General features: G+C 46.5%; 8 protein-coding genes and 1 non-coding gene across 9 annotated transcripts; 2 read left to right on the plus strand and 7 right to left on the minus strand.

The window, feature by feature from the left end:
• Positions 1–1,100: 1,100 nt before the first annotated feature.
• Positions 1,101–1,182, plus strand: VTP21DRAFT_t127. The gene has a single exon. It is a non-coding gene; the product is annotated as a tRNA-Ser (tRNA).
• Positions 1,183–1,301: 119 nt separating this feature from the next.
• Positions 1,302–2,059, minus strand: VTP21DRAFT_11686 (uncharacterized protein; the record flags this gene model as incomplete). The annotated part of the gene is made up of 2 exons (XM_069391157.1): positions 1,302–1,540; positions 1,612–2,059. 2 exons carry the CDS (start codon positions 2,057–2,059, stop codon positions 1,302–1,304), a joined length of 687 nt encoding a protein of 228 aa, XP_069252317.1.
• Positions 2,060–2,716: 657 nt separating this feature from the next.
• On the minus strand, positions 2,717–4,631 carry VTP21DRAFT_11687 (uncharacterized protein; the record flags this gene model as incomplete). The annotated part of the gene is made up of 3 exons (XM_069391158.1): positions 2,717–3,748; positions 3,814–4,037; positions 4,103–4,631. 3 exons carry the CDS (start codon positions 4,629–4,631, stop codon positions 2,717–2,719), a joined length of 1,785 nt encoding a protein of 594 aa, XP_069252318.1.
• Positions 4,632–6,076: 1,445 nt separating this feature from the next.
• On the minus strand, positions 6,077–7,245 carry VTP21DRAFT_11688 (uncharacterized protein; the record flags this gene model as incomplete). The annotated part of the gene is made up of 5 exons (XM_069391159.1): positions 6,077–6,342; positions 6,422–6,552; positions 6,612–6,787; positions 6,863–7,007; positions 7,070–7,245. The coding sequence occupies 5 exons, from the start codon at positions 7,243–7,245 to the stop codon at positions 6,077–6,079; spliced, it is 894 nt and encodes a 297-aa protein (XP_069252319.1).
• A 63-nt stretch (positions 7,246–7,308) lies between these two features.
• Positions 7,309–10,220, plus strand: VTP21DRAFT_11689 (uncharacterized protein; the record flags this gene model as incomplete). Its single annotated transcript, XM_069391160.1, has 7 exons — positions 7,309–7,336; positions 7,416–7,547; positions 7,730–7,890; positions 7,964–8,467; positions 8,536–8,659; positions 8,740–9,377; positions 9,453–10,220. The coding sequence occupies 7 exons, from the start codon at positions 7,309–7,311 to the stop codon at positions 10,218–10,220; spliced, it is 2,355 nt and encodes a 784-aa protein (XP_069252320.1).
• A 346-nt stretch (positions 10,221–10,566) lies between these two features.
• On the minus strand, positions 10,567–13,735 carry VTP21DRAFT_11690 (uncharacterized protein; the record flags this gene model as incomplete). Its single annotated transcript, XM_069391162.1, has 4 exons — positions 10,567–10,886; positions 10,969–11,321; positions 11,418–13,468; positions 13,544–13,735. The coding sequence occupies 4 exons, from the start codon at positions 13,733–13,735 to the stop codon at positions 10,567–10,569; spliced, it is 2,916 nt and encodes a 971-aa protein (XP_069252321.1).
• Positions 13,736–13,955: 220 nt separating this feature from the next.
• Positions 13,956–14,362, minus strand: VTP21DRAFT_11691 (uncharacterized protein; the record flags this gene model as incomplete). Its single annotated transcript, XM_069391163.1, has 2 exons — positions 13,956–14,191; positions 14,263–14,362. 2 exons carry the CDS (start codon positions 14,360–14,362, stop codon positions 13,956–13,958), a joined length of 336 nt encoding a protein of 111 aa, XP_069252322.1.
• A 1,230-nt stretch (positions 14,363–15,592) lies between these two features.
• On the minus strand, positions 15,593–24,300 carry VTP21DRAFT_11692 (uncharacterized protein; the record flags this gene model as incomplete). Its single annotated transcript, XM_069391164.1, has 23 exons — positions 15,593–15,608; positions 15,671–15,776; positions 15,848–15,913; positions 15,978–16,100; positions 16,182–16,412; positions 16,501–17,028; positions 17,111–17,354; positions 17,413–17,550; positions 17,630–18,150; positions 18,221–18,677; positions 18,745–19,051; positions 19,128–19,876; positions 19,949–21,202; positions 21,285–21,976; positions 22,060–22,260; positions 22,329–22,511; positions 22,572–23,094; positions 23,167–23,525; positions 23,600–23,680; positions 23,742–23,861; positions 23,932–24,061; positions 24,129–24,174; positions 24,239–24,300. 23 exons carry the CDS (start codon positions 24,298–24,300, stop codon positions 15,593–15,595), a joined length of 7,137 nt encoding a protein of 2,378 aa, XP_069252323.1.
• Positions 24,301–24,543: 243 nt separating this feature from the next.
• Positions 24,544–26,180, minus strand: VTP21DRAFT_11693 (uncharacterized protein; the record flags this gene model as incomplete). The annotated part of the gene is made up of 5 exons (XM_069391165.1): positions 24,544–24,596; positions 24,664–24,930; positions 25,008–25,864; positions 25,935–26,016; positions 26,111–26,180. 5 exons carry the CDS (start codon positions 26,178–26,180, stop codon positions 24,544–24,546), a joined length of 1,329 nt encoding a protein of 442 aa, XP_069252324.1.
• Positions 26,181–26,420: the final 240 nt, after the last annotated feature.

Raw genomic sequence — 26,420 nt, forward strand, 5'->3', positions numbered from 1 at the left:
GATAATACTTAGAAAATATTTTTTAGATATGCCACAATCCTTACCGTCTAAACGATATTAATTTGAGTGGAATATCCATGTAAACAAATAAAAGCCAATAAGATCAATCTTCTTTAATAAATTATACAGAGGGTGAATGAAGCCAAGAATTCTATGAAAAGACAAGTACAAGACAAGTATGCTATAAGGAGGTATATTGAAGGAACACTGCAATAATTGGCTGTTTGAATATATTAGGAGTAAATTAATGGAGTTAGAATCAGATACCCAAACCTTGTCCATAAGCAATAGATCTATCTCAATAACCTGAATATACACTCTGATTTGGAAGGGGAGAATGTTTTGAAGATATCCAACACTTCTCATCAATGCACTGTAAATGGAGTTTGAAGCTTTGAATCAACCACCGTCGAGTGACTTGCCTATGCTATTTTGCATAATTCACAGGAGATGAGCTGATGTATAAAATAATGTCACTCTATGAGCTAGTTATGTAGTAGCATTTAAATAGCTTCATATTAATTTGCGGAGTCACTTTGGCTCTAATGGCACCATATTTAGACTTATTTCTTTGCCTTGTTTATGGATTTAAGCTAATCCTAGTATTTCAAAATAGAGGTTTCAGGTTATTGAATTCCTATTATTTTATAACATAATAATTGACTAATACAGCATAAATAAAAGAACTCTGTACTTCGCCCAGCTTTTGTGCCATCCGCCATCAGGACAGAAAGTCGGGCAGAATAAAAATTTGACCCAAATCCTTGTTTTTAAAACGATTAATCTAGCTCTATCACAAATTTTTTTTTGAGATTGAAGGATCTTTTATTGAAAAGTCTCCTATACAAGTTAAATGATAGGATTTGCACGCTATTTCTAACGCTCAACCATTGCTTACATGTATTTCTTCTGACAGGCCCTATATTAAACGTATTTCTTGTTTTCTGAGGACGATCATAATCAAATTATTAAGAACGAAGTATCTTATAGCTCGATTCTTAGAGTATGTCCCTGACCCTAGCACTATCGCAAAAAATTTTTCCGAAATTTTGAATTTTAAAGTTTGTTTATATTCATTTTTGTGAATATCGTTTCCAGATGACAGCTTGTCCGAGTGGTTAAGGAGTGTGACTAGAAATCACATGGGCTCTGCCCGCGCAGGTTCGAGTCCTGCAGCTGTCGTTTTGCCATAGAATTATATTGTTTTTGTTTAAATATTGTTTCTTTATATAAAATAGCGGGAATAAAAAAGCTTAAAGGGGTATAACCAACATTAAAACTGCAAAAGAACAGTGGCGATTTCACTGGCCATATGTTTTGTCGAAACTAAAGGAAAATGCTAAGAAGCACATCATAACAAGTAAAAATAATCCGAGAACTGGGCCTAGCAGGATGGCAAGCGGGTCCATCGGGTGCTTTGAAGATTGCGGCTGCAGCTGAATAGGAGGAGGTTTGGAACCCACGGGATTGGCCGGGAGTACGGATGTACCATTAAGCCGTTCGGCGACGAACTGGGTGATGGTGGAGGTCAATGTGGTGACTTTTTTTTTAATGATTCATCGGCATTGGTGTTATTAGAGACATCGATCAGCGGCCCGCTCGATGTAGCACTGTTAACAATTTTATGGATGAATTGCTGCAGTGTGTTGCTTGTGGAGCTATCGGCAGCAGAGTTGGAATGTGCGGTAGAAGCAGAAGCTGCGGCCGGAGAGATAGCAACCTTCGTATCTGGGGGTTGGGAGACTTTGGAAATAGTAAGAGGTTGGGTATTTTGCTCACTCGTAGGTACTTCTCCTTGCTTTTCGGGTTTCCCTTCCTCCGGACCGGCTGTCATCGACGAAGACAAAGGGGGTGGATTCAAAATTGGCCGAATAACCACCTTCTCCCCACCGGCCTGCTTTGTTTCTTCCGCAGCCTCCATCCGGGCATTGTGGTCGGCGGCGACACGGATAACTAGAGGTAGCTTGACGTCGCTCTTTTTATTGGTCATTGGCAGTGCCTTGTTGGCGCCCTCACTGCCCAGCCTAGAAGAGTACAGCTCTGGCTGATAGTTTTTCATCGTTGGGTGGAGGTGGGAATTGTGCGGTTGTTGTGGTATCGAGGTTAGCGGATATGAAAAGGCAAGCGAGCATAGTAATAAAAAGAGAGGTATTGTTGGGTATAGGAGATCTTTCATAGTTTTGAGGGGGGAACGGAGTATAAAAGGAGAGGAATGTTATATAGAATTGGATAAAGAAGGGTATGGGGGCATATGCGAAGAAAAACAAAAAAAATCACAGAGGGTTGGATTTTTCATCGATTTTAAGGCTTCAATATCTCCGTGGAGATCGAGAAACTGCCCGATCTCAAAATTCTATTTTGAACGTTGGCTTTCGGTCTAGTCCCCGCGCGAATATTTCAATTTCAACACACCATGGTTGTTATAAAATAGTTATTATCAAAGCATGAGGAAAAGAGGATGAAGGGGAAGGAGAAGAGGAAGTGGAAAAGAAGCCAGAAATAGGTTGAGCAGATTCAAATAATATTACATACATATATATATAGAATTGGGGTTGTGAAAGTGGTCATTTCAAAATTTACGAAGAAAACACTATATAGTTGAGAAAAATAATCCTACATGACTAAAAAAAAAAAATCGAAACATTCGATATGTACTATGAAAAAGAGCTTGAATGGGTAAATCAATAGCTAATAATATTTCATGGAGCCTTATCTTTTATTTCCAGCTTCCTCCCAGATACGGCCAACTAACATATCTTGAGGAAAAATAGAGGCAAGCAGCCGTCACGCCCGCAAACATCATGAGCATTCCCTTGCCGAGCCATATTCCCCACAGTGAATATTCTTTCGAGCCGGAGCGAGGTTTGCGTGGAGAGGTACGGGGCGCGGGAGGGACACGTTTCTGCATGACTACAGAGTCGTCGATTGTGATAGGTGGATGGTGCAGCGCTAGGGGATCTCGCGGGTTTGCAGCAGAGGAGCGCATCAGTATTGCCGCAGCCTCCGTCACTGATCGTGGATAGGGTCGTCCCTCGTCCACCATCCCATCGTGGTATACTTTTTCTGACAATTGGGAGTCGGCCACCGTGGTACTGGCCGAAGTAAAAGTAGACCGATGTGTACGCCGCCACTCCACGAATTTATCGGCGGTAGCTTGGCGCAGAAAATTAACGTGGGTGTGGAAGAGCATTGTGTAGAGCTTGGAGAGCTCTGAGGAGTGCAGCTGTGGGAAGAGATTGGGTTGGGGATTGGGTGATTCATGGTGCGAGGAAGGGAGAGTGGCTAGGGGGGGATTGGGTGGTTGGGAAGAAATCGACTCAACCGAGCGAACACCTTCCTCCAATGGGGCTGCCTCGGATACCATGGTCGACACCGCAAAAGGTGGGCAATTTGCATCGTTGGGAGATGCACAACCGAAATCGAAAAATTGGATTCCATGCTCGCGAAGGTCGTGCAATACCTTCTGCTTTAGTTCTGCAACTTCGTGTGAAGAGATAGTATCTGCTTTGACAATGATCGGGATTAGATTGACAACGTGGTGGAGACTGCGCATATACTCAATGTCGACGGGTTTGAGGCGGTGTAGAATTAGATAGAGACACGCATCCACATGGGTGTGTCCTCCGCTGCCTGTGGTGAGAAAACGTGCAAGCTCGGGGCCATTGGGTGCAGACTCGGAAAAGAATCCGTTGGTGCGCTTGAATTGTTGGATCACATAGTCGACAATGGGGGCGATGCACAATTTAGCCTGTGGCATAAGAAAAATAGGATAAGAATTCTCGTATACGAAGAGCGTGGTGGATAGACACCTACATCCAAGTGTGTTCCGTAGCCCACCGTATCCACAAAGCAAATGTTTTTCACCAGAACGCTATTCCGGTCGTGGTCCGGATAATTGTTGGAATGTAACCACGGGGGCAGGACCATTGTGCTTGCATAAAGGAGATTGGCTACCCCACCGCTACTTTCATGTATGTCACTGGCCAGTATATCAGGGCCACCCATGAGTGTGTGAATGAGCTGGGTTTTTCCAATGCCTACAGGAGAGCATAAAGGGAGCTTAGAGCCAATTACATTAATGATGAATATTGAGTCCGCTTACCAGTATCGCCACAAACTAGTACCCTCATGTAGCCAAGATTTTGGCCCTCATTTGTTGGATGCTTAGCCTCGGCAATGGTTAGAGTAGGCATCACAAGGCAACTTTCAAAACCACTTTGTAGCTGATCCAATTCCATTCCTGGAACATTCTCATCACCCACAGGAAGCGAAGAGATGCTCAATGGGCTCCCAGGGGTCGTCGGGCAAGAGATAAGGGTACGTCTGAGCTGGTTCAGCAAGGGGGTATCGTCTTCGACTGAAGCCCCACCTTGATTCTTCTTTTGCTGTAAGTATCGTTTCTCGTCCATATCTTCTTGACTGCTCGTGGTAGCGCGGGTAGAGAAGTCGCGCGATGGAGGAGAGAGCTTTGCTGAATATTCATCATCACTTTCTGTGGACAGCGTCTGGAAGCTACGCACTCCATAGGACTCATCGTCTGGAGTAGGCTCCATGGCTACGAGCGAAGAGGCAGACGACTGCCGTTTGGGCGGAGAAATAATTGTGAATTGGGTCCCCGGATGCTGATGCATGCAGTTATATGTAGAGGATAAGCGCAAATGATTTTGCCGCTGGAATGTTAAGCTTTTTGAGTGAGAGTGAGAGTCAAAACAGTGGTAAGGATTGAAGACAAGTGTTAAAATGTATTAAGCGAACCTACATCTCAGAAAAAAGGGAAAAAAACTGTCACGTTATTCATCAGAGGATGGGGGCAATTTTTTCATTATCACCTAACCTGTAGAGAAACCGGTGGAGAGGAGGAGAATCGATCCATATCTATTTTTTTCAATTTTTACGCCCAACATTTTTTATTCCATCTTATTATACTAGACTCTTCGAGCCAAAGATCCAAGGTAAATTCTTGAAGGCCAGTTTTTGACAACTATCCCATTCATTTGCTCAAACACTGGGATTTTACTAGCAAGATTATTCCCAGAATCTTGGCTTGTAGATTAACCAAACATTTTAAACTTAAACTTGGAAATGATCTCCATTAGCTAGCAAAGAATAATGAATGTTCATGCCATGAAAATTAAAACCACTTTGTGATTTGATAAGCTTTAAAACTATCTTGTGAGCCTTTTTAATACACCCTACTTGGAATCAGGAGGTTGAATATGATCAGACAGTGGAGTGTCTATATTTTCATACTCAAACTCTGTATCATATCCGTCTTCAGGGGCAAATACCCTGAGCGAAGCGATGACTAATATCCCGGGCATATTGTCCATGTCCTAAGAATCGAGGTATCAATGAAACGAGAAAGTGTCTATGCAAGACATCCGTAGAGGAGGCATGGAATTGCAAGTGTGGTAGAGGCTACTACACTGGAGACCTATGTAGGGCCATTTCCTCAATTGGAAACAGTATACTAAACACCAACCGATAGGAAATTACCACATCGATAAGTCTAATGATATTCTACGAAGTATATACACGGTGGTTGCTTGGCCCAAGTTTCCGCAATGGGGTTAAATTATTAGGCGATTTTCTTCGGAATTGCACTATCTTATCTCCAATTTCGAAGTGCTATCCTGCCTTACCCTTAGTTAAAGAGCTGTGTTATAGAATTTACACTGGAACACTCTCTAAAGGTTGCTTTAAAATAAGTTTTAAGAAAGTATTCATGCTTGTCATGGTGCATCTTCTATTTCAGGGGGGGGGGGTTATGCCAATCTTCTAAAACCGGATAATGATAGGAGGCACAAAGTTCCACCTCAAGTCAGAATTAGTAATTTAAGTGGCAGCTATCAAACGTATCAATGCGTATCAGTTCGCAAGCTCAAGCTTACCCTCATTTATGCATGTGAGAATGGCTTAGCTTTCCGTGTCCATACTGTTTTCAGTTTTGAGACAGATGTAAGACCTTTTTCGTAGTTTCATGAAGGTGATGAGGCTCGAAGAAAATGATATGTTACAATGTATTAGGTATATGGAAAAAAGGTTGAAATGGTACAGAGTCTGTGTAATAATTTCATCACATTGATTTCCCGCGGGTTCTCGACACAATCTCTCGGTGTTCTTGCTGCTTAGTCTCAGCGACTGGGCCGCGTGGAAACTGGTGTGCATGAGGAGGATAGGGTCCTGCTGTTGGCGGAGGCCGGTCTCTCATATAGGCCTCATCATTCGGATTACTATAGGTGGCAAGGCCGTAGGAATCTCGGCGTGTCGTGGTAACTACGCGTATCCCCTGGTCTTCATAGAAAAAGGAGCGATTCCGGTCGGCCTCGGCTCGTGCGCATTCTAGGGGGGAGAGAGGGAAATAAGAAAGCATCAATAAAACCGCTTTGGAAGAAAAGCAATATGTATATTATTAGTATACCGAGTAAATGTGCACGAAGTTGCATTGAATAAGCGTAGTCTAGAGCTGTCCAACCAGATTTGTTGGCTGCAAGTCTGCAGCCTCGCTCGATCAGAGTGGAGACTGTCTTGCGATGGCCCCACGCCGAGGCGCTTAGAGAGGACGAAAAGGTTAGCACATCGGCCTAAGAAATGGTGGAAAATATCCATACTGATGCAAAGGCGTGTTTCCATCCGCGTCCATATGGTCAATGTCAGCCCCATTATCCAGCAGAAGATTGACCATAGTATCGTTGCCCTTCAGGGCAGCATAAGTAAGCGCGCTTTTGCCCTCTGAATTCAATAGATTGACCGTGTCGGGAAATCGAGAAATATAGAGACGGAAAATCTGTAAGACCCAAACCATAGATCAAAATTAAACAAACTTCTGCATCAGTGGATTTTCACAGTGCGGCTTGCCCACCTGCTCCTGCCCGTGTTGCGCTGCAATCATAAGAACGGTGTTGTGGGAATAATCGGTAAGGATGCCCCTGTCTTCATGCCCATTTTCTAGGAGAAATGCCACTATTTCTTTACGGCCATACCGTGCCGCGTACATTAAGGATGTCCTAACAAAATTGGTCAGGGGATAAGTGGATTTGAAGGGGACGGACACGGCTGCAGAATGTACCATCCGTTTTTCGAGTCGACATTCCTAATATCAAATCCCTCATTCTTTTCGTAGATGCGTTTGACAGCGTGCAGGTTGTCATCAAGAATGGCGGCGCGGAATTTCTGCGAGAGGCGAGCCTCGCTGTAGCGATGGGCCGGCGGCGAATATGAAGCGGCCAGATTTACCACGGGCATTTGGGTTATCAGCTAGCTTTTCTCTCTGCCTTGAATCTAACCCAATATTGTTTTGCATCTAAAATGATGGCTAATCTCTCGAAGCTGAGTGGTCGAATTTTCTTAATTCTTAGAAGTTGAGTGCGAAGAGGGGATCTCACACGTTGACCGAACCACTTGACAGAAATCAGCCCGGGAAGCGGTTATCAGCAATGCGCCCTCCGTTATCTACGCTCATCAGCGGCTGTCTTATCAACCGCACGGCGAGCGTAGCATGTTCTCGGCTGCTATCTTAGTATCGCGGACGCCATTAGCGCACTCACGTAGGTTCAGACAGCGACGTGACTTGTCATTTGAATTAATTTATTGCAAAAATAGAAATAGAAAAATATTTTCCAATTTTTTTTCCGTTCTTTCCTTCTCCTCCCTCCACTCTCTCCACTTTCTGCCTTCGAAGCCAAAACCATGCATTTTGTCATTATCCTCCTTCCTCTAATCACGCTAGCAGCATGGCTTCGTGGCTTCTCTATCCACCGCAGAGCTGTAGCGTCTCTTTACCCCATCGACACTCTGCCAGACGACCAAACCATCGCGCAGCATACGCGGGGGCATTCTGACGAGATTGTTATCGGAGATAAACCTGATAATATATTTTACTTCATACAAGTACGGGCTCATCCATATAAGACGGATTGATGCTTGCCTGTTCAATATCTTATGACTAATCATTACTCTCTAGGTATCTGATCTCCATATTTCCCGACACCATACATCAGGGGGCACAATCCACTTTCTTCACTTTCTTTCTACAGCCCTTCCCCAAATTTCTCCCTCCAATGTCTTCGCTACAGGAGATCTGACTGATGCCAAGGATGCTAAGAAGCTTATTGGATTACAGTATCTTGAGGAATGGCTCCTATACAGAGCAGCTCTTGAAGAATCGGGAGTGCTTCGATATCCCGGCTTTTATAGAGACGTGCGTGGAAATCATGACACCTTTGGGGTTTCCGGATGGGAAAGCAAGGGTAATTATTATCGTGATTTTGGGGCAGACGGAGGGCATCCTGGGTGGGTTCTGAAGGAAGAGAAAGAGTTTGGGAGGTATGCATTTGTGGGGCTAGACGCATGCCCCAAACGAGGGCCATCCCGTCCATTAAATTTCTACGGATACATGGATAATGCTGACATGGATGAGCTCGATAAGACCATGATGGAGCTGAAGGGATACAACCATACTTTTGTTGTAAGTATTTGCATGGGAATGCTTTTAAATGTGGAGAGATGATTGACGGCATCACAATTTTGGGATAGCTGGCACATTATCCGACAACCTCTATCCTTTTTGGAAAAACAACTAAAGGTGGGAAAACATTTAATGAACTTTCTTCCCAGTTCAGCACATACCTCTGCGGACATCTTCATAAACTCATACCAGGTATTTTTCAGGTTTTTTTTATATATATCTTTATCAATGTAACCTGCTCATCACCAAAAACTGATGCGTTTTTATTTCAGGCGTGGGGGATACTCTACAAGCATATCAGCCTTCTGGCTTTCTCGAACTCGAGCTTGGGGATATGAAGGCACATGCTCTATACCGTGTTATGGCTGTTGACCATGACCTAATTTCCTTCACGGATGTCCCTCTTCCACTGACCAAGATCCCCACCAAAGAATCTGTCGATCTGCGCACCTCACCACTTCTTCCCGCGCGTATCCCCTCTCCTCCTGTTGTCCTCGTTACCAACCCAAAGGATGCGCGATATTTCATCCCAAACCGCGAGCCACTTGACCGCCTTCGACGCAGCACCCATATTAGAATGCTGGTTTGGGCTGATATGGAGATTCAAAAGATTCAGGTCAGAGTGGATGGCAAAAACTATAAAGAACAGGTGGAATACCGAGGTAAAGGACAGAGGCTGGACCTGAAGGGGGGAAAGGGCGGGAGACCAGGAGAATACATACCACTCTGGGTTGCCCCATGGAGGCCTGAACTCTACGATGATGGCCAGGAGCATACTATGGAAGTGGTGGCAACAGACGTGGAGGGCAAAGTAGGACGGACGCATATCACATTCAGGGTAGATGGTGAACGCGCTCCGATTAATGGTGGACCTGGAGAATGGATCATTTCCAACGATTTTACCTATATTGTAAGTGGGATGATAGGCTACGGTGTCATTCATATTTGATCTCTTTTGGCTAACTCTCTTCTGATTTTGCTCCAGTCGAAATTTGTTTTCCTCACCGTGTATCTAACCACCACCCTCCTATTTCTACTCCTTCCGAAACTCGCACTCGCCTATCTAACTCTGACTCGCCAACGGGGCGCTTTTCTTGCTTGGTTGAGTGCACGGTGCCAGCAGTCGCCCAGTAAAGTGGACGGTATCCTTCGCAAGGCTAGCCACTTTGTGTGTATCTGGACGCTTCGCTTCTTACTCTTGGCCCAAAGGGCGCACCTGTTTTATCCCCTCTATGCATATGCTCTCTATGTGTCTGCTTTCCCTTGGTTCTACCTGAAATTCGTGCAGCCGTCAGAGGGGGAACGGATCGATGGAGGGGGCTGGGGGTACTACTATCTTTATGGTCTTAAAATCGGCTCGGAGTGGATTCCCCTAGTGGATACCTGGTGGTGGGGTACCTGGGATCTTACGTTTGCCCTGGTGTTGCCTACCCTTTACCTTGCCCGTCTCACTACCCCCGCACCTACAAGCGTGAAGCTCTGTGCCATAGGACTCTATCTTTGGCGCTGTAGCGAGACAATGGCGCTCGGCTGCATCTATGGTGGGTGGGCAAGCGTGGTTCGAGGAGTGATGTTCTGGTGGTGTGTGGCAGCGGGAGCATTAACCCTACACGCGATGAACGTGTTCGGAGGAAAAGGGGGCAGAAGAGTGGTGCGTGAGTGGGTGGGAAGACTGCGAATGTCCATGTCCGTTGGATGGCGAAAATTGCACGTTGGACACTGGAAACGACGTTCTAGCAGAAAAAGAATCTAGATCTTGCTTTTTTTTATTTTTGTTTGCCTTTTTTCATTTCTTTTTGGCCCTTACTTTCATATTTCATCCATTATACATTACGCTATCTTCTTTTGTGTGTGTTTTTCAGATATATATATATGGTCTGGAGTGGCCCCTTGGGGGCCTAGAGTTGTTTTTCAAAAATCCTGTTTATCGTTTCTCCTTTGCTTTTTCTCGCATTGTTGTAATAAATATATTCCGACAACATTAAAGAGGTGAATAGGACATGAAGCTAACAACAGACACCTTTTTAGAGTAAGTAGAATAGATTATGGGGAAATGGGAATATGTAAGATTAAGTTCTGAAATTGGATTATTGTGCGAGCTACTTTCTTGGCCCTGAATAGGTTCGCCACCCTAGCGAATTCTCTTGCATTAGAGGGGGTGAAATCTCGATCGTCCCATTCTCTGACACCTGAGCGATTAGCTCCTCCCCTTCGCCTCCTTTTCTCAGCCTTCTTCTGCGTTTATAGGCGGTAATGATAATGGCTGTCAGTCCGATATAGGCGGCCACGGCAGCAGCAACGGAAACCCCAATGACAAGTCCCTTGTTATCACTAACCCCTTCAGCCTCTGGTTGGCCACTCCTTAGGCTGCTGTCGGTAGTCGCGCTGTTATTGTTCCCTACAAAAATAGGAGGTTTATCTATCGAGAGTTAAGGAAAATAAAAAATAAAGAGTTAGTGAGAGGGAAAAGACCAGATGAAACCAGACTGCATCCATCCTACCCTGCGAATCCTTAATTACCAGCGAAAAAGAAGAGTCAAAAAACTGTGTCAACTTTCCGTTAGGATTCGTGTACAAAGAGCTTGATCGATCCTTTAACACTCTATCCAGATTTCCAACCACCTCTTTTGGCACGGCCATGGTCACCAATATTCCACCCTCGTTGTCCGAGTTTTCCAAGTTGATCTCCCGCTTCATCATTGCTCTCTTCCGACGCTTACCACCATTGGTAGCATCGCTGATGCTAAGCACAACTATTTTCGACATCGGCACGTTCAAACCAACAGCAAGGTCATTTGGAAGAAAGTTGACGATCTGGGCAGCTAGCGTCGAGTCTCTACACACCTGCTCATAGCTGGGTGGCAATACAGATGGAGGAATAATGAAAGATTTTCAGATTTTAGAAAGGGATATTCGCAGCTAACATAACTTGTTTTTGAGCTATACTTACGGGATAATGTTTAATTTCATCGTTACGGCGCTGCTGCCAGCTGGCATGGATGCATGAGGATTTGGGATAATAGCGTCAGGCAGTTGGCGTGATGCTGGTTGCGACGAGGTTGATACTTCTGTTGGGCCGGCAGTATTGGCAGTAGTCGTGGGCGAGAATTGGACGGTTTCTGGGAGCCAAGGCTCGAATGAGGTTAAAGGCTCTTTCTCATTGCTACCCTTCGTTTTGCTGGGTTGATTGGCTTTGTCACCGCTATCACTGCCATCTCCTCCACTAGTGGTTTGACCGCCGTTTGCTTTAACTTCTCCATTGCCCTCCTTAGGTGCGGCATCACCTCCGACCTCCTCTTGGCTAATTTGTACAGGGTTGACTTCCACTGGCTTGTTATCGCCAAGCTTAATCTCTGCTACCGTTTCTACCCCAGACTTTTCTTTGGGTGGCGTGCCTTCATTCGGTTTTGCTTCGCCCTGATTATCGGCAATCGGCTTGGCCTCTCCCTGCTTCTTCTCTTCCGATTTCTGCTCATCTGGTTTCTCACCCCCCGGATTACCGACATCGAGGGTCGCCTTAACTATCCCTTCCCCTCCTGCCTTCTTATCCTCAGGATTTCCGGCGCCAAGTATTACCTGAATCAAACCCTCCTCTCCCGATTTCTTGTCCTCTCCTGGCTTGTCATTGACGGGCTTTTCCTTGCTACGATCTCCATCGTCGGTCTTCTTATCTCCTGTCCCTTCTACTCCAGACTTTTGCTCGTCCACACTTCCTACTCCCCCTAACTCTACTCCGAGATTAACGCCTGCCAACTTTGTATCCCCTGGTCCACTATTACCAGGCTCCTTGGGTTTTACATCGTCGAGCTTCCTCTCTCCAGCTTTTAGCTCGTCCACCTTGTCAACTCCTCCCAGCTCTACCCCGAGATTAACGCCTGCCAACTTTGTATCCCCTTGTCCACTATTACCAGGCTCCTTGGGCTTTGCATCGTCGGGCTTCCTATCGTCTTGCTCATCTCCTCCAGACTTTTGCTCGTTCACCTTTCTTGCCTCCCCCAAATCTACTCCGAGATTAACGCCTACCAACTTTGTATCTCCTGGGCCACTATTATTGGGCTCTTTTTCTTTGGGCCTTTCACCCTTCGTTTCCTCTTCAGATTTGCTGTTGCTTGCGACTTGTTTGTTGGCCTTATTTTCTTCGGAATTGCCGTTCTCCACTATTTTTTCAGCCGATTTCCCACTGTCAGACCCCTTTTCGCCCTTACCCTCTAACCCGAATAACGAAGCTCCCACATTAACCTCTGTCAGCTTTAAGCCTCCTGAATTGATATTATCGGATTTTCCCTCCCCAGGCTTCCTATTTTCATTCTCTCCGTCTACAGGCTTTTTGTCACTAAAATCTCCAATGGCTGCCTCCCTACTCTCAGATTTACCCCCTTCGGACTTGTTATCCTCTGATTTTCCTCCACTAGGATTTAGTCCATCCTTCTTCCCAGATTCTATAGACTCATTTTCCTGCTTAGCGTTTATTTGCTTTGTATTATCTGAAGTGCCATTGCCAAGTATCTTATCCGCAGGCTTTTCACCCCGAAGCGTGCCCTCTTTGGGAGCCTTACTCCCTGAAATCCCACCTCTTTCGTTATTTTCGCTCTGGGTTTCGGCCCCGAGTTTCTTATTACCCGAATTATCGTTTCCCTCATTTGTGCTCTGCCTAACTGCCTCCGTATTGATCTTGCTATTATTCGCTTCTGGTTCCTGGACGCGAGAATTCTGCTCTAAATTTACCTCTTTGACCTTCTCGATTGTCTGTCCTTTCTTTTCGGGTCTAGAGCCATCTGTCGAGCCACCTTCTTTTTTCTCAGCGTCGTCATTCGCGTCTACTAACTTGGCACTCTTTTCAAGCTTGGATGTTGCTTGTTCTTTCCTGGGATTCTCATCTTTGGTCGCTGCTACTTCCTTTTCGGGTTCTGTTGTCTTCGATTGCTTTGCTTCTTTAGTGGCCCCTCCTTTCGAGGGTTCTGACTCTTGTGTCACCGTACTCTTTCCAGTGGTATTATCATTCTACGGATTGAAAGGACAAGTTAAAAAGTGTATATTAGTTTTGGCAAAACTTAGAATCAGTCGATAGAAACATACAATCGCTCGCACTCTTATCCTCGAAACATGTTCAGTTCCTAGTCGAACTCCAGCTTCTGCTCTTTGGTCTAGCTCATACGCTGTTTTTTTTGGTCCCAATGAAGCCTCTCTGGGCGTCATAGCGGCGTGCGCAGAAGAAAGGACGAGGAGATATGCAAGTGTTATCGTGGTTATACTGTGCGCGCAAACCATATTATATTCAGGAATTACCTCTATCCACAACACAAAAAGAGGGGATAGCAAAGGAAAAATGGTTATTTAAGTATATCTCTATGTATATATAAGGAGATATCAAGAAAACGCAAAACTAAAAATTGCAACACGTTGTATTGCTCTCTGCAAAACGAATGTGGGGGAGAATGAGAAAAGAAGGTGAAGGGATTGTTTGCTGTGACGAGGACGCAACCAACTTTTAGCGTCGACACGATCTTGGAGGGAGAAGCCAAAGAGGAGAGAAAAATGTCGAGAACGCTGCAAGGCGAGAGGTGTTGAATTCTTCTTGGTGAATGTGTGACATGGCTTCGGTTGTTACCGAAGTCTGTGCAATTGGCCAAAACCGCTTGTTCACAACAGGTTTGGCTATTAAAGCAAGACAAAACCGTGAACCACACATGGCCGAGTAGGACCTTCGATTGTGTACAATGGCGACTATTGAATGTTAAGAGGGCCACCGCCGCGGTAGGGCAGGGTTGTGGGGCATTTGTAATGTTGTGGGATACCAATGAGGCAAGTCCGATGCAAAGAACCTCCCAGAAGTTCATCTTGCGCGTGTGCCAATTCCTTCAATGCAAGCGAGACTCGATGTTGCGAGGTTTCCATTTTTGGCATGCGAAATCCAAGGATTATCCACATTTCAGTTTGGAACATGTAGGTTTCGCTTCTCTGATCCTCCACTCAACTTCTTGGTTACGCGCATCTGCAATCCACTGGTCTTGAAAGGCTATATTGGTCGATATCCTAGCCGTATTTTGTGGAGTGCTCTTTAGTGCTAGCATTTTCTTCCATCATGGTTTCCCTTCACCTTTGCTTGTTACATGAGGAGCTGCCAAGCTGAGGCCAGTCCCCTGTGCCCCTTCCCCTCATGCTCAAGTGGTGCGCAGCATTCCGAGGAAACGTAGCTCTCTATCGTTGGTTACTCGAATTATATGGGATGGGAATAGTTACACTCGCTCGAGTGTAACCACTTGACACTTTCCAAGTTTCTCGTGATAGCCATCCGGCAATATTAATCCAGTAATACGAATAGGGCTGCACCGTTATGGCGGCCCTATTGTCATCCGCAGTGCGCAACAGATATGACAAGGTTCATAACGCGTTGAATGATTCCGAGGGCTTATCTTTTACAGGCCTTCAAAAATCTAGCGCTCAGAGCGATAAACCATTGTATGTGTAGGCTAAGCAAACATGCATATTGCTTTGGGAGCCACCGCTCTGTGTATTCATGATCAATACAGCTGATGAATCAAGTAAGTCAAGGGTGGCGTTTTTCTTTGATTCTTTTTTGTCTTTCGAACATTTAACTTCATAGCCATCCAATATTTATTTTTTCATATAGTGTATTAATGCATAAAGAGCAACGTTGCTTCCACCCTATTATCCCACATAACTTTACTCTCTTAACCATCCTTTATGTTTTATGTAACTGATTCATTTTATCACAGCCTTTTCTCCGTAATTAAGACCCAAGACTGATCAAAAAAAAGCAAGTGAAGGGCTGTGCAAACGTTTACATAGGGCAATTGAGGCATTCTGACGTTCCTGTGGGTTTGTGTCACTTTAATTTCTCTAACTTTTCAATATTGGTTAAAAATAGGATTGAAGCTTCCCCGGATAACGTGTCGGTTCTCCCCAACAGACTTGATTTGCACGTCTTTCTCTTGATGAGCTAAAGAGTCCTTCTTTACAGTCTACACTTGTTATCTTGATAGATATGTTTGTTACCGCTAGTGAATGAAGAAAGTTTATCCAAAGAAATAAAAAAAACAAGACCGCAGATATAAATTACAAAAGGAAAAAGCTAGCAAAGGAAAATATAAATTTTGTATAATACTACCAGAATGCGCACCTGTATGGAACAGCCAAAGTTCAGTATACGAGAATGAAGAACGCCATAATAAACGATCTTACCATCCAACGTAGCTCTGACACAGATTGTCGATGGAACTTGCCTGTTGAATTAGTTTCTCCACTTGCGCTGAAACATCCAATGCCACCGCCGGATTGAAGTCTCGACCTGTGTATGAGAGCATCAAGGCGTGTGTTAGAGAAGGAAATGAATATGAAACAGAATGTTGGATGGATTACCTGTTAGCTTGTTGGACACTCGGTGTATGACAGCAACAGCACGCTGGTTCTTGCCCTCGTCTAGCTCTAATTAACCATCGAAACCAATCAATATACCATACACCCTTTCCATCCCATAGCCTCCATTTACCCATATTGATAGCCTCGCTCTCTAGCCCCTGCAACTTTCGACTATCACGCACGTTCTGCTGAGCCTCCTCTTCGTCGTCATTGGCCCTTTCCTTCTGGGAATTCGGCTCATTCTCTGCCCGCCCTTTACATCATTGGCAAAATGAAAAAAAATAGTGAGAATTAAGATGCAGCCGGGGCATAGGGGTTTTGAAAGAAGGCCTACCTTTTTGTTTCTCGGCGTTTGGCATAAACAGCCGGAAATTCAATAGGGGATCATACACGAACGCCTCCAGCACGGCCATAAGACTCTCCTTGTTTTCGCGCAACACGCGCATCACGTGCTCGCTGGTGATGCGGTAGCTGCCCTCAATGCCGCTCACTTCCATTGCGTTGACAAGCATACGAGTCAGCCGGAACGGCACCCGTTCTGGCAGCTTCTCACGGTTCATGGCAACTGAAAATCGACAATTCATCCCCCCCCCCCCCCGCGGATGGATTAGATTATTGCGTATGAAAACGCCACAGAAATGTCTATGCTTTACCTTCAAAACAGTCGCCAAAGTCAATATGAACCACGCGTCCCGTGGTCCGCTCCAGCATCAGGTTCGATGGATGCCGGTCGCCCAATCCGAGAATGTAGCCCACCATGGACATCACCGCCAACGAACGAGTATAGTTTGTCCGCCGCTCTAGCCATGCTTCAGAGCTCCTGCTACGTAGCCAGAGTATGTGGTATAGGTCCTGGCCAGTTGTATTCTCCATCGCATGTTCAAATACCTCCACCTTTTGCAGGAGAGTGAGATTGTCGTAGTCGGGTGCCATCTGGAGCATAAGACGATGCTCACAGTTGAGAAGGATAGACCGGCTCTCACGGTATTCCCGGATGAGGGCGTGCAGAGTGTCAGTGTTGGGCACCCAGCCGAGAAGACCAGAATTGGGCGAGAGCGGTATGGCAGCGTACCGAACAATTTGTAGGTGACGCCGATGGGTTTCCGGGTCATTCGTAAGAAGGGCGTTCACCAGCCCAAACAGCTGCATCACGCGTTCATCCAGCCGCAGATCCTCATGGCCTAATAAAATAAAAAATACACGCACACGTGTTCTCTATGTTAGGCTGTAGAAAGCCAGTTAGAAAGAGCTCCTATCCTTCACCTTTCAGCAGATATTGGTATTGTTGTCCATCCGTTCCCATTACAGTAAGTTTACGCGGCCGTTGTTTCGAGGTTATTACGTTCAGCACATGGTGAAAAGAGGCAATTTTCACGGCAGGCTCGCCCCCCCGGTAGGTTCCCGGGACGGCAAGCTCCAGGTTGCGAGCTTGCTCCAACTGGGGTGAGACGTACTGCAGCTCGAGTGAGTTCAACTGCTGTAGTAGTTTGCCTGTGCGCTTGAAAACCTAAAATTAAAAGCCAAAATGAGCTCTCCACACTCTACACGTTTGGAGCTAAAAGTACTTGATAATAAAGGTCCCACGCTTGGTTAAGATCATTGACGTCGTGTGTCCTTTTGTAGCGTGAACACCAGTCCTGGGCTTCTTGTAGGTCGCGTCCGCAAGACTGGCTAAATGCAATCTCGCTTAATGTTTCCGGGCCCTAGAATCGAATACGCACAATTTCGATTAACAATTAGTATCCTCTTGGATGGATAATGAAGATGCGATTGACGATTTACTCTCTCCAACATTTTATGTAGCGGGTCCAAGGTGGAAAACATGCCCTCGACACTGTGGTTTCCGAAATATTGCCGCGACGCTTCCTCAAGCCCCTCGTGCCACAGCTCATGCCACAAGATAGCGACTCTAATCAATTCTTGGCTCACCAGGAGGGCTTGCTCCACCAAGAGTGGACAATGCCCGCGCATCTTATCCATGATGGCAAGAGCTGCACTGCGCCGCATCTGGTTCAGCGACTTACTCGCAACCATGAGGGAGTAGAGGAGGGCTTGTGGGTGCGCCTGGCCGACCTCCGAGAGCAGTTGGAGTATGAGGCGACGGACATTCGCTTCGGGAGCATGAATGCGAGCAATGAGCTGAGGAATGACTTGGAGCCAAGTGTCGACGCTGACTGTGTTGAACCCCTCGGCAATCGCATTGTAGACGTCTTGCTGATAGCCGTAACTGAACCAAAGGGTGAGCAAGCGTAGTGTGTCCTGTAGGGAGCTGCCTTTTGAGAGTGCAATAGAGCGGAAAAATCCTATCAAAATTGGTAGAGAAAGCGATGAGGGAATTGCGGGATCGACGAAATGATCCATTCTACTAGGTACCTCGCACAGCCGGGACGATATGCTGTGCCAGCATGTTTGGCAAAAATGAGGTCCCGCTCTTTTCATAGTACTTGATCACTTCAAAGTTTGCCAGGGCCCAGGTGTGCCAAGCTTTGTACCAGTTGGGATCATGTTGGGTCGCGAGGGAGAGCGAGTGTAAAACCTTGGGGATAATTTCATCATCGAGCTCGTCGTGCAGCACTATCTGCCACTCGCCTTGCTTCAAATAGCATCGGGCCAGTAGGCGAGTGCACTCTTCGGGGCTGGGCATATTCGAAATTGAATGAGGCTCGAGCAGCGCCTTATACACGCTGCCGTTGGCAGGAGCAACCTTGAGGGTTTGCGAGAGCAGCGTTGTGTAATCTTGGAGGATATTGAGGGCCTTTTCGCGTGCGCCTATTGCCCACATGTACTTGAGGCGGGCATATACGACTTGAGGGGGAACATTGGTCGAATACTATGGTAGGGGGTTACAATGAATTCGTCATGTCCACCTTTAGTTGAACCACGGATGATGGACTTACTGCATCTTCAAGTATGGCCGACTCTCCTCCGCACAATCGCACTAGGGTTTTCTCCGCAATCGAAAACCTGCCCACTTTGCGGCAAAGATTCGCAAACTTGATCCAGGTCTCGACGTCACTATGAGGTTGGGCAACCAGCATTCTAACCTTGAGGATTCGCTGCCAAACATCGACACTTCGTTGACATCCCCTAAGGCGTTTCATCCATGTTCTGCGAATGGATGCCTGACGATCTGGCTGGTCAACAAACTGTTTATAGGAGATAATTTCCTCGAGCTCGGAGAGCAGCTGAGTCCGCACTACCACTCTACAGAGGATAAGAGAAGACAAAAACAAAATCAGCATAGTGTTAGTTGATGCGTAGAAGGTAGCCAACAACGTACAGGTATGCCCGATTGTAGCTTTCCGCTAATAGAGTCGTCAAGTTTGAATCAATGGAATCTCTTGTTCGATTCACAAACTCGACCGCTTGTTCGAATTGGTCACGGTGCAACGCCAGAATTGCGCAGAAGAAGAGATAGTCGGTCGAGCCCGGCTTGATGGCCGTGATGTATTCGTTCATCAAATCCCATTGCCCGTTTCCCCATGCGGCTGCGGCAGCAAAGGGCGCAATTTCCCGGCGCCGTTTGTCGTCTCCATTACACCATAGGTCTCGCGAGAGTTGGGCGAGCGTTTCCCATTCTCCAAGGGCGTGGAGACACCGCATCCGTCCAAGGGTAGCGTCAAAATTCTGTGGGCTCTGTCGCTGCTTTTGCTCGTAGGCCTCCAGCGCCACATCCCAGTGTTCGAGCTTTTCGTACCAAGTCTCCTTCAAGTTAATGTCATGAAGCTTTTTGCCGTATGCGAGCAGGCCCATCGCGGCATCAAGTTGTTGAAGTTTCTGGTTGATGTTCATAAGGTCTTCAATTGTGCTCTGTTTCGTGGGGTCTGTGAGGAACTCGAGTTCTTTGTAGTGTAGTGCCTTGGCATACGCATGACAACGCAGAGCATACTCGGCAAGCGTGTTGTTCTTGATGCCAAGGGATTTTTCATCGTGCTCCATGAACTCAGCCAAGTTAAGAAGCTGCTGTACGATTTCGTTCGGAATGTTGGGGGCCAGCAAGGCTGTCTCAATGGCCTGGACAAGTTCGCTCTAAAAGTGAGAGTTAAAAAAAATGAAAATGGGGTCGTTTGATGATCTTTGCAAAATTGCTCAAATCGTTACCTGGTACTCGACGTAAAGCTCAGACCAGCAGGCTGAAAAAGCCGCATTAAAGAGCTCTTTTGCCAACGGAGAATAGGCGCCCGCCAACCGTGAGCATGCTCGCAGCGCTTGCGAGGGGGATTCTTTGAGCAGCTCAGCGCTCAGGCGTCGCATCCACTCGTGCCAGTCCTCCTTAGTGAACCGCTGGGAAGTCTCCCACGCCTTTCTCAAATGCTGCTGATTTACCAGCAAACCCTTGACCCCCCCCATATCACCACCCGAGGCATCCTCCAATTCGTTCAACCGCTCCTCAGACGCGCTTCCCAGACCCTGAGGCAGAGGCTCTCCCTTAAGCAGCTTCGACACCAGAATATCGTAGGTCGAGTGCTGCACGCGTTGTTGGACCAGGATCTTGTTGACCATGGGGATGAAGATGGCATAATCTGAACCCAGCTGAAAGACAAGTGCACACAGCGTGTCCATGGCTGACATCTTTAATTCAGTCGGACTGGTGGCGATAATGCGCGCCAGCGGATGGATGATTCGGGAGGCGTAATCTGTGACAATCATCTTCCGACAGAGCTGCCCGACCGTTACAATGGCCGCTTTTCGAAGAGATAGGGGGGTCTCATTGCGTTCGAATAACCGCACCACCACTGGAAGAACCAGGTGCATGTACTCTTCCAGGCTGGTGCCCAGGACGACCAATGTGTGGAGAACCCTGTGGGTCAGTTGGCGACGTTCTGTCTGATCCGTGTCGCACACTTGGAGTAGATAGGGCAGGAGCTTGGAGAGATACACCTTGAACTCGCCTTCGAGGGCCAGCGAGATCGTCTCCACGAGCCCCAACATCATTATTTGGATGTTGGTTCCAGCACTACGCCAAAGCTCCTCTACCACCGTGAAAATATCCCGTGCATATGCCTGCACATGCTGGCGCATCGTCACCACAAGGCTGCTCAGCTGTTTGAAATAGAACTCGAGCATAGCGGACTGGCAAGTACGCATTATGCCCAGGAGAGGAGGTAAAACACTGGGTATAAAAGGCAAACAGGACTTCGTGCCAAGGAATTTGAAGATATAGGTGATCGCCTCCACGGCGCGAGAATGATAAGTGCTAAGGGAGGAATCGCGCAAAATCTTGCTGAGGGCACCCACTGCTATCGTGGGGTAAAACTCGTCCGCCGTGGTGCAGGTACCCTGCATCAAAGGGCCTACTTCGGCGCTACCAGCCTTTAATTCGCTCTTCTCGTCAAAATTCGCAACGAAGGATACCTAAAGAAGAGTGTGTATTAATACCACACAATACCACTGTCAACCACGCCAAATTGTAATGGAAACGAATAAAGCTACTAACTTTGTGCCGATAAGGGTCGAGCGCCCCCAATACCCCAATGAGCTTGATAGTCTCCCTCCGGATATTCCGATCCTGTTCTTGTCGCAAAATTTTGACCAGCGTCGGAAGCAGATTAGGATAGCGAGTGTACGGCTCAATCACGAACCCTGTGCTGCTAGCTAGTTGTCCCAGCATCTTGAGGGCTTTTTCTCGTTTCATCGAGGAGGTGGGGCTTTGGTCTTGTAGCATTTCAATTAGCAATGGAATCAGCAGATCCAAATGCTCCGCTAGCTTTTCCCCGCCCGCTTTAGCAAGTTCGCACAGCACTGTCAACACCCCCGTCGTCACCCCCGGACTCTGACCCGAGACCCGAGGTAGCAGCACATTCACAATTGGCTGCAAGTAGGGCTGTATCAGGCGCTGCCCATTCGATGCCAACTTTGCAAGTAGCCGCAGAGCCTCCTCTTTATTTTTATTGGTCGTTGAGCATTGGACCTCGGTAAGCAATTGCACCAGGGTTTTTCGGAGGGATGGCATCACAAACGCGGGGTTATGCGAGCTAAGGCGCCCAATGATGCCGATGGCCTGTTCCCGTATCGGAAATACCTCATCGTTGAGTGCTATAAAGAGAGATCGCACCTTGTCGGGTTCGGCAAGATATGCGTCGAAAGATTCGTCCAGTGAAGTGAGAACAGACAGCCGAATGGTTGGGTCTAAAAGGCAGGAAAAGGGACCGAAGATGAATTGGAAATGTCATATCAACGAGATTTGCCCCATATAGGATCTGACCACGTACCTGGATCGGAAATCCCTACAGCTAAAAGTTTTTCCAACACTTCCTCGACCACATAGTTTGCATAATCCCTCTCGAAAATGGCGGTGTTATCACTTCGTAATAAATGGCAGCATGCAAGCGCCGCCGATTTTCGTATGTCTATCGAATCATCCTCGAGATAAGGGACCACACAATCCCGGACAAACTCTTCCAGCCCGCGGTCTATACACCATCAAAATTAAAAAACAATGAGCAACCGAGCCGTTTTTTTTTTGATAATATAGCTAAACCTCGGAAATCAAAGGTGGCAAGTATATAAAGGGCTTGGTTGATAGTGTCTAAGTCCTTTTGCTCAAGTGCCTGCATTTCCCGCAATTGGGTGGGTACGCTCGGTGTAACAGGGGTCATGGGAATGGTCGAGGAGCGATATGGCTGTCCACTCAGCACCATCGATAGCATCTCCAGTAGTCGATCTAAAAGTGGAGGTTGCGGGTGAATAGGGGAAGCTTCGTTTCATTGAAACTAATATTTACCTTGTATGGTTGGCAATAATGGAGGGATTTCTCTTGCCAAATCGACTAGTGCAATGCTTAATGGCTCATTCAGTCCACACGCAAATATCAGATCCAGTATCTCGTGCATGAACTTGGTGAGGGCAGGCCCCACCGCCCGCGCAAGCATGCTCACGCACTGGAAAATGGGGGTGTCACTATCTCTTGCCTTCCGAACTCCACTCTTTCCGCCTCCAACCCCGGCTCCCGCAAGCCCCTCTCTTATATTCGCAACGATGGGTTCCAAATACTGCGAGATGTTGCTTCCCACCTCCATGGTCACTTTTCCGATTGCTATAAATGCCGCGGACCGGTCGCGCTCTTTTTTCAGTTGGCCCAGCAGATAAGACATGCAACGGTGTAAGTACAGGTCAACAAACGTTTGGGTATTGTAGGCTGCAAGGGTTGGGATCAAGAGAGTTACGGTGCGGCGCACTAGCTGATCGCGGTGCTCCTTGTAGCGGAGCGCGGTCTCGCAAATTTCACCATACATATCCCTTGCAAACTAGAGGGAACCATTTCGATGGATAGGTCAGGCAACGGCACATCACATTCAGGCATGCATCCAGATACTCACCATCCCAGCATGTTGTAGCACCTCCTTATATACAAGCAGTGACCCATGTATTGCATCAACGGTATTAAGCCGTAGCCCTTTCTGGGCCTCCTCCAGAATTTTTTTGTACAGCTGTACTTTGGACGGGGTGTCTCGCTGGAACAATATATGCAAACATGCGCTCAGTGCATCCGCTGCCGATTCTCGGATATTCTGTTTTGATTCTCGCAGCGCAACCCAAATATGTTCAAGAAATTGTGGGATGTAGGCATAAAACTGGGTGGGTGCTTTCAAAGCAAGCTCACGAAGGATAAGAACAGCCCCGTGGTGGCGATATTCATTACGGTCCCCAGTGGTGAGGATAGTGGAGGATACATCAACTAAGCAGGATGAAATCAGTACATCATACTAAATACACGGAAAATTCAGGCATCTATGCAAAAAAGGGGGATACCTTGCAAATACTCGAAAGCACGCTTAATCTCAAATTCAACAATCTCGGAGGTTAGGGTAGAATTAATAATCGCAAGTGAGCCTATGTAATGTTATAATATTGAGGATCACATTAAAAGAACTTCTAGCTCGCCTTCACTAACCGATCGTTTTGGCGCCAATTTGCATCAGCTGCGGATCATTACTAGGTACGACCATTCGTAAATAGTTTGCAAAACGCGTAACCATGGATGAGTTGTCATCGCAGAATTCGAGCAATTTATCTTTAGGGCAACACGCATCATTTTTCCTGGCATCCAATGTGACAAACAAGCAAAAGAGCGCTGAACTTACCAATAGCCACCACGCCCGCAATCTTGTCCTGAACATCGGGACTATTTATCAAATTGAATACCCTGCTGTTGATATCATTAGTGAATTTAACATAGCCTTCCGTGCTGCTCTCACGCAAGACCGACACCACCTTCCAAAGAAAGGAGAGGAAGTTATTAGAATCATTAAAATGTCCATCCTTTTCGAAAGATGCTTACGTGCTCCCGCAATTCTTCGCCTGCGCGTCGGCGAACTTTCTCATTTCTAAAAGGGATGCATCAAGATCATCGAAACATAATCAGAACCCAAAAAACAAACGCATACATACCGACTCTTCAGGTCCCCTAGTATCCTTGCTAGGGAATCATGTCCACCCGAAGCAGTCGACATTTCCCCTAGGTGATTTCACAATAATGTGGGAAGGATGGCCTATTTAATTTTTTTATTCCTCCCGATACATTAAACTACAGCAGTCGTTTGAAATTTTTCTGAATTTGAATTCAACATTTCGAACGTTTCTTAAATTTGACCTCTCCGCAGCTTTCGTTTCGGCGGAGAGGGTGAATATCAACATCGGGTGAAAAATTAAATTTAATGTGTTATATGCTAAATTACAATGGCTTAAGGAAGTGATCATAATTCCACTAAAGCATCATCCGGATTTCCGCCAAGCTCCTTTGTAAGCTCTGCAAGGTGAAAAATAAATGAACAACTTTTCTAGTCGTAAAGAAATTTGGATTCACAAAGACTCACCATTCAAACCTTGGATGATCATTTCGCTCTCCACCCTTTTGCCCTTTTTGCTTTCCAAGAGTGCCCGCCTCTCCTCCTCTCGCCAAGATTCCCAGAGTGGATCCACCAATTCTGACATTGCTTTTCGCTTGTTACGGCGCTCTGCAAGCTCTTCTCGCTTTGCTAAATAATCCTCCGAGAGCTTTGGTTTAGTAAGTGGGACGACGTCCAGAGGCGGAGCAGCAAACCACATCAGCTGCCCGTCAGAAGTGTGTCTAAATCGATTCACTACCCAATGCAAATGTAGAGGCTTCATTAGGCAACAGGATTCATAAGATTGGAATGGCGGAACAAAGTGTGAGTACCTATATTCTGAGAGAGTTGAGGAAATCCCATCGGTGGTTGCGCTTGAGGAAGTGATGGCTGTGGAGTTGGGACTGGCTGGGACGACATGGTCAGTCTTAGATGTGGCTGTGGTTGCGGGAGGTGTGGTTGTGGAGGGTATTGCTGCTGTTGCGGTTGCAGATGCGGATATGGTTGCTGTTGTTGCTGTTGGGGAAGAGGTGTCCTAGGAGTTCTCGTTGAAAGATGAGAGGAGAGGTGCACTTGTAATTCCTTTGAAGTGGCGAACGATCGGTTGCAGGGCACACCTCTCTCCTTTCCATAGGAGCACACAAAAGGTAGCCTCATTGCTTCTTTACGCGCTTGTGCCTGCTTGGTGGGAGATGCCATCCCTCCGATGGCCTCGGAGAGCCCACCGGATGGAAGGCCGCCCCGATTATCCACGCCACTAGCACCTGGTGTCGAGGGTGCGGACGGAGATCGTCCTTGATCCCTCACCTTCTCTTTTTCTTTTTCTTGTTCTACTAACGTGCTATGGACCTTTCGAATCTGTCGAGGGGTTTCTAAAGGCTCTATTTCTAATTCTTTCACGCCCTCAGGCATAGAAGCCGCCCAATTTTTGATTTTGGTAAAGTGCTTCTGGGGTTCTACGTAGCGCGATTCGCATACATAAACAGCAGCATCTGGAGGAGCACCTTTAGGATGACCACGAATATAATCACGAACAGGAAGCACGTAACATTGATCCAGAACTTCTGAAATAGGGACGTCTTCTAGACCCGATGACTTGAAAACTTCATGTTCCATAAATTTTTGGGTTGCCCGATGCACCGTCTGCTCCGGATGGAGATACCAACACACTCGCACACCCTTTTTTCCCCTATACCATTTACATGGTTAAAAAACAAAAGAAAAAAAATCCCATTGTAATGGAGTGGAACAAGCAATACTTCTGATCCACCCACAACGCGAATATATGACCAACATTGGGCTTGTTTGGATTGTATTTGTTTTTTATATGGACATAGTCTCCTGATCATCGTAAAAAATAGACGCGTTAACCAGATCCGATTGAAAGCCTTTTACATCGTGAAGTGGTGAGAAAAGAGCGGAAAAATCTACTCACCTACGTGTAGCTCTTTTCCTTTGTGTTCGATTACGGTGAGTTCAGACAGGGTTGGGTTCGATTTCGACATCTCACAAGTTATATCACCCTCTATCGATCACCCCTCCTTCGAATTTCAGCAAAAAGAAGTTAGCATCCGAAATTGACTTCGCCACAAATCACAAATAGAAGAATTGTCGTCCGATTAAGCAATTCACCAATAAATTAATCCAAAAAAAAACCAAAGCTGTTAGATATTAGAACAAGAGATCTCCGTGTCTTTTTTTCTCTTCCACCCCTTGCCCTCATCCCTAGTCCTCCCTTCCGCCCC

Source organism: Calcarisporiella thermophila (assembly GCF_041956535.1).
Source record: "Calcarisporiella thermophila strain CBS 279.70 unplaced genomic scaffold VTP21scaffold_9, whole genome shotgun sequence".
Lineage (NCBI taxonomy): Eukaryota > Fungi > Calcarisporiellomycota > Calcarisporiellomycetes > Calcarisporiellales > Calcarisporiellaceae > Calcarisporiella > Calcarisporiella thermophila.